The 5,357-nt window shown below is 59.3% G+C and overlaps 1 protein-coding gene across 1 annotated transcript; it reads right to left on the reverse strand.

Moving 5' to 3' along the window:
- Positions 1-2,082: 2,082 nt before the first annotated feature.
- LOC111766818 (paraneoplastic antigen Ma6F-like) lies at positions 2,083-4,872 on the reverse strand. Its single transcript, XM_023592027.3, has 3 exons — positions 4,683-4,872; positions 2,536-3,501; positions 2,083-2,182 (listed from the first exon to the last, which is right to left on the reverse strand). The coding sequence occupies exons 1-3, from the start codon at positions 4,823-4,825 to the stop codon at positions 2,083-2,085; spliced, it is 1,209 nt and encodes a 402-aa protein (XP_023447795.1). The 5' UTR covers positions 4,826-4,872.
- Positions 4,873-5,357: the final 485 nt, after the last annotated feature.

A 5,357-nucleotide genomic window follows, 5' to 3' on the forward strand; every position in this document is an offset into this window, starting at 1 on the left:
AAGGACTGTTAGATAGGAATATATCATCGCTATGTACTCTTGATTACAATGGCAGCTTTATGCATAGAAACTCTTCTGAATTTAGAACCCATGTGTGAGAGAAAGTCCAGTCACTGTATATGTTAAATCTCTCTGGAATGTGTTTAATTTTAGCAGTGCAGGTGGTTTAAGCGCAATAACCACATATATAATTATATGATTATAAAACTAATCTTACGAGGCACCCAAAGGATATTAATATGCTTCATTACTGGATCTGCAGTGGGAACACATTTTTTTAAAAAGAAAAATACTATCTTAGAAGTTTTGACACCTGGTAAATCTAAAATACAAATCATTTCAAAATGTACCTCTTGAAAGGACAGTGCTCATTAACGAGGAAGTAGAATCAAATAGATCAACACTGAGATTCTGTAGCATCATACATATTGGGCCTCTTGGTAAACCCTTCCCTATGATGGAGTTTTCTATTATGTTGTAATTCACTTACTTTGATCACTTTGAACATTCACATTTTTCATATAGTGGTAGTTAAAAGTTATTGCTGTTATTAATATATTTACTTATTAAAGATACATTAGATAGCTCTTCCAAAATGAAACCTTATAGAGGAAGGAGGTGCTAGGGTAAGGGGAAACTGGAAGCTGGTCAGGAATTCAAAGAATCCCATCTACATCCTTCAAATTAGCTTCCATTTGCCCAATTATCAGACACATCCAGAGAGCAGAGCAGCTGAGCCTGGAGAGAAATAAGCCCCAGAAGAAAGGAACCCAGGAAGCCTGAACCCTGGCAGACGTCAGCAGCCATCTTGCTCCACCATGTGGCAACAGACTTTGTTGAGGGAAGTAACTTATGCTTTATGGCCTGGTAACTGTAAACTTCTACCCCAAATAAATACCCTTTATAAAAGGAAAAAAGGAGCTTCTTGTCCCTTAGGTCTTTAATTAAAAGAAAATTTCAACTGAAAAAATAAAAAACAATACTGGAGGTGTTAGGCCCAGGGCTCCCGTTGTGCCCCCCTCTCTTTATCACCTTCCCTCCCCCTCTTGCTGCAAGTGTGCACTCCTAATTGATACAGAGCCAGAGTGCCTGTCCCTGCTCCCGCCCAGGTCCCTCCCTAACCATCCAGGTCTGATAGTAGCAAGCCAAGTCTGAGGGACGCGGATGGACCTCGAGAGCCAATATGAATTATCTCGCCATGACCTTAAAACTGCAAAGCTAGCATAGACCATCTCAAACCAGCCCCTTTGCAATCTAGCCACAGAATGGTTTATAAATACCCCCTCTCCCCTTCCTTGGCTGCTGCTGTCCACTCAGACACAGCCCGCTTGCTAAACTCTTTCATTTAAAAGCTTTGTTTGAATGGACCTCAGCTCCCAGTCTGATTTCTAAGATGCCTCCCTTACTCAGTTTCCCTTGACACCTAACAGGAGGGTAAACCCAGGCCTGTGACTGCTGCCTGCCAGCCCTCAGCCTCGCTCCCTCATCTTGCCCACTTCTTTCTGGGGGTGTCCCAGGGCCACCACCCGCACCCACGAACCCTGTCGCCCAGCTCAACCCACCTAGGACACCCCACAGCCCCTCACCACCCTGCCCCTCCACACCCACCACCCCCACCCCTTTCCCAGCAGAGCCGCCTTCCACTTCCCACAGCAGAAGTGAGGCTCGGCTGACAGCTGATGAAATTTATTGAAGAGAAACATTTTCTGGAACCATTTAGAAGGAATTACAACACAGAACTTGGAACTGCCACTACAGGCCACAGGTCCTGGCGCACCCCCTTCCCCCCGGGATTGCCAACAGGGGCCTCAGTCCCCCCCCACTCCACAGCCTCTGTTCACCTCCCTTCCCAAGGGCCCCCGGACGTGCCTCCCATGGAGACGAGGGTCCCTGGCCACGTGCACGCCCACAGGACATCACAGGCACGCTGGGAAACACAGCAGAGAACATCACCACGTTGAGGAAACTGAGTCACAAGAGACCACAGAGTGGAACCTCAAACACAGTCCCCGCGGATCTTCCCGCAGCCCTGGACCCGGTCCGTCCTTCCTTCCCACTCAGGAGGGGGACTCAGCCAGCCCCTCACCCATCTGTCCCGCTGTCTTCTGGGACTCGGCTCCGGGGCTCCGGGAACAGCTGCTCAGATGTCACACACATCTCCACAATCGAGGACCCCAGCCACCTGCAGGCACCCGGGAGAGCAGGGCTGAGCCCCCCACAGGGACGCTGGTGGGGGTGGGTGCTAGCTTGACTCTGGGGAGATGACAGGGTCCACCGGGCTGTAGGTGGCAGACGTGCGGAAGTGCCCTTGGTCCGGGCCGGGGTGGGGGTGAGCTGGCCACTCAGGAGGGCTTCCAGGCAGGCTGCCCAGTGGGTGGGACGGGGGCTGCTTGGAGGGGCCACAAGGGGGGGCAGCCCCTCCCCAGATTCTGTGGGGAACGTGGTCATCTGGGCCCCTCGGATGGGCTGAGGGTGGTGGCTGGGGCCCCTGGGGGGAGGTGGGGGACCCGGGGGCCCTGGGCCATCAGGGCCTACTTGCCCAAGGGGGACATGGGGCCGCTCACCTCCCCAGCCCCGCCCACGTTTCCCGCCTCCTCTCCAGGGGGATCCTCGGCCCCCTGGGCTCCTGCTGGGGCAAGGTGCTCGGGTCCACGGCCAGGACCTCCTGGGCCGGCCCCAGGAGCACTGCCCAGTGGGGGCGGGCCAGGGTCCCCGCTGACACCAGGGGCCTCTGCGGGCCCTGCCTGACTGGTGCGCACAGGGGCAGGGGCATTTCCATCCTCCTGAGTGGCAGCAGTGGCCTCAGTGGCAGCGGCGGCCTTGGTGGCGGGGCCAGCTCCAGGGGCGGCACTGGCAGCCTCTCCCAGGGCAGCCCCTGCAGCCTCTCCCAGGGCAGCGGCAGGCTGGCCGGTACCCGGGGCTCCCCCGGCACCCTGGGGCCCTTCTCCCCAGCGGCCCCGCTCGCTCCTCGCCAGGGTGGCCTCCCAGGCCTCGGCCTCGCGCACGAGCCGGAGCAGCCCCACGAAGCCAGGGGGCCTCCTCTCCACCCGCAGCCTCTGCAGCTTGCTCTGCAGCGTCGCGCTGGGCCGGGCTCGCATCAGCACCTGCCGGGCGCGCACCTGGTCGGCGAGGGCGCGGTGGATGACCCCCTTCCTCACGGCCGCCTGCAGCAGGCCCTCCAGGCGCATCACGTAGGCAAAGAGGCTCTCCTGGGGCCGCTGGCAGCAGGTGAGGAACTTGAGCCGCGCCGTCATGCGGGTGTCCTTGTTCCCAAACACCTGCGCCAAGGCGCCCAGGCAGTCGTGCGCGCTGAGCTCGGGGTTCTCCGCCAGGAGGCCGCCCGTGAGATCCAGCGCGGGCCCGCTCAAGCTCTCCACCAGCCGCCGCCGCCTCTCCCGCTCCGAGACGTGGCGCCACAGGTTCAGCATGTCCTTGGCGTGATCCAGCCAGCCCTCGAAGGACTCCTCCCCGTGGCCCGGCTCTGGCCTCCCGGAAAAGCGTCTCAGCTCCTGGTAGGTCATGTTTTCCAGCAGAGGATGCAGGGCCCGCCTCCATCGCCTGGCCCAGAAGCCCGCCTCCTCTGCGGCCCCGGCCTCACTCGCAGCTTCTGCCACATCTGCAGCTACTGCCATATCTACAGTTATCACACCTGCGGCTCTGGCTGCACCTGCAGCTCCATCCACACCTGTGGCTCCTGCCACATCTGCAAATGCCACACCTGCATCTCCTGACTCACTTGCAGTTCCTGTCAAATCTGCTCTTGTCACATCTGTGACTCTGGCTTCACCTGCGGCTCCTATCACATCTGCAATTGCCACACCTGAAGCTCCTTCTCACCCGCAGCTCCTGCCTCACCTGCAGCACCTGGCACACCTGAAGCACCTCTCTCACTTACAATTGCCTCATCTGCAGCTCCTGCCCCACCTGCAGAACCCGCCCCACCTGCAATTGCCCCATCTGCAGAACCTGCTTCACCTGTGGCTCCTGTGTCACGTGACACTCCTGCCTCACTGCCAGTTTCTGCTTCACCTGCAGCTCCTGCCTCACTTGCATTTCCTGTCACATCTGCAATTGTCACATTTGTTGCTCTGGCCTCACCTGCAGCTCTGGCTTCATACGCGGCTCCTACCACATCTTCAATTGCCACACCTGCATCTCCTGCCTCACCTGCAGCTCCTGCTTCACCTGCAGCACCTGCCACACCTACCATTGCCTCACTTGTAGCTTCTGCCCCACCTGCAGAAGCTGCCCCATCTGCAATTGCCCCACCTAGAGAACCAGCCATATCCGCAACTGCCCTACCTGTGGCACCTGCCCCACCTGTAATTATCAAGCCTGTGGTTCCTGCCTCACCTGCACCTCCTGCCTTACCTGCAGCCCCATAAACATTCTCAGCTCCTGCCTCACTGCCAGTTCCTGCCTGACCTCTGGTTCCTGCCACACCTGCAGCTCCTGCCACACCTGCAGCTCCAGCAACTGCTTGCCCCTGGGACTGAAGTGGGTGAGTGAGTGCTCCCTGTAACTCGCCGTGAGGGACCTGGAGCAGGTAGATGACAGCCCAGGGTCCCCCCTTGCCCGGTATTTTCCGCGGGATCAAACGTCCGTTCAAGTCCTCAGCGAATTCGATCAAGGCGCCCCTGGCCCCGAGCTGCCTATTGAAGACGTGGCCGAGCACTCGGTACCTGCCCAGGGGCCCCAGGGCTGCGTGCACGGCCTCCTGGAAGTCCTCCTCCTCGCAGTCCTCCGGGACGCCCAGGATCAGCAGCGAGCGCTGCGCGTTCACGCCCATCCACCTGCACCAATCCCGCAGCATCGCCTGCGCCATGGCCCCGGATCTGGGCTGAGCCGGGCGCGATCGGATCGGTCTCCGCCGCCTGCGAATGCCAACGGGAGAGAGGGGTGTTTGCCCCGGGGCCCCGCCCCCCACCGCATCAGCTCAGAGCCCCGCCCGCTCACCCACGTTGTGGCTGCGAGACCCACTCGACCTCCGGTCCAGTGGCTCAGAATTTCTCAGGGGACCCCACACACCCCCGGCGGGAAGACCCCCATTCACCTTAGCTGGCACCCCCCCGCATGACCACAGCAGCCAGAGCCCCTCGCCCTCCCTCCATACCTGCATCCCCGCCCAGGATCCCTCCACTCCCCAGACCCCCTGCAGCAGCAGCCCCTCCCGAGCCTCACTCTGGCACTTATAGCCTGGAGTCATCCGGCCCCCTCCAGCCAGAGCCCCTCCCCTAACCACCATCCCCTGTACCCCGGCCGCAGAGCGCTCCTCTCCCACCCCCCGCCCCTGCAGTAGGTGTCCTTCCCCTCCCAGACCTGCTGCAGTCAGCAGCCGCGCCCCACTTTTCTGTGCC

Source organism: Dasypus novemcinctus, chromosome X (genome assembly GCF_030445035.2).
Source record: "Dasypus novemcinctus isolate mDasNov1 chromosome X, mDasNov1.1.hap2, whole genome shotgun sequence".
NCBI lineage: Eukaryota > Metazoa > Chordata > Mammalia > Cingulata > Dasypodidae > Dasypus > Dasypus novemcinctus.

Bases quoted from the DNA above. Each gene is read 5' to 3' on its own strand.
- LOC111766818 (XM_023592027.3), bottom strand. From the start codon at position 4,825: ATGGCGCAGGCGATGCTGCGGGATTGGTGCAGGTGGATGGGCGTGAAC. The intron at 3,502-4,682 runs GTACCGAGTGCT...CCAGGAGCTGAG, and splicing joins GCCCTGGGGCCCCTGGGCAG to ACGCTTTTCCGGGAGGCCAG. The intron at 2,183-2,535 runs GTAGGCCCTGAT...GGGTGCCTGCAG, and splicing joins CCCATGTCCCCCTTGGGCAA to GTGGCTGGGGTCCTCGATTG.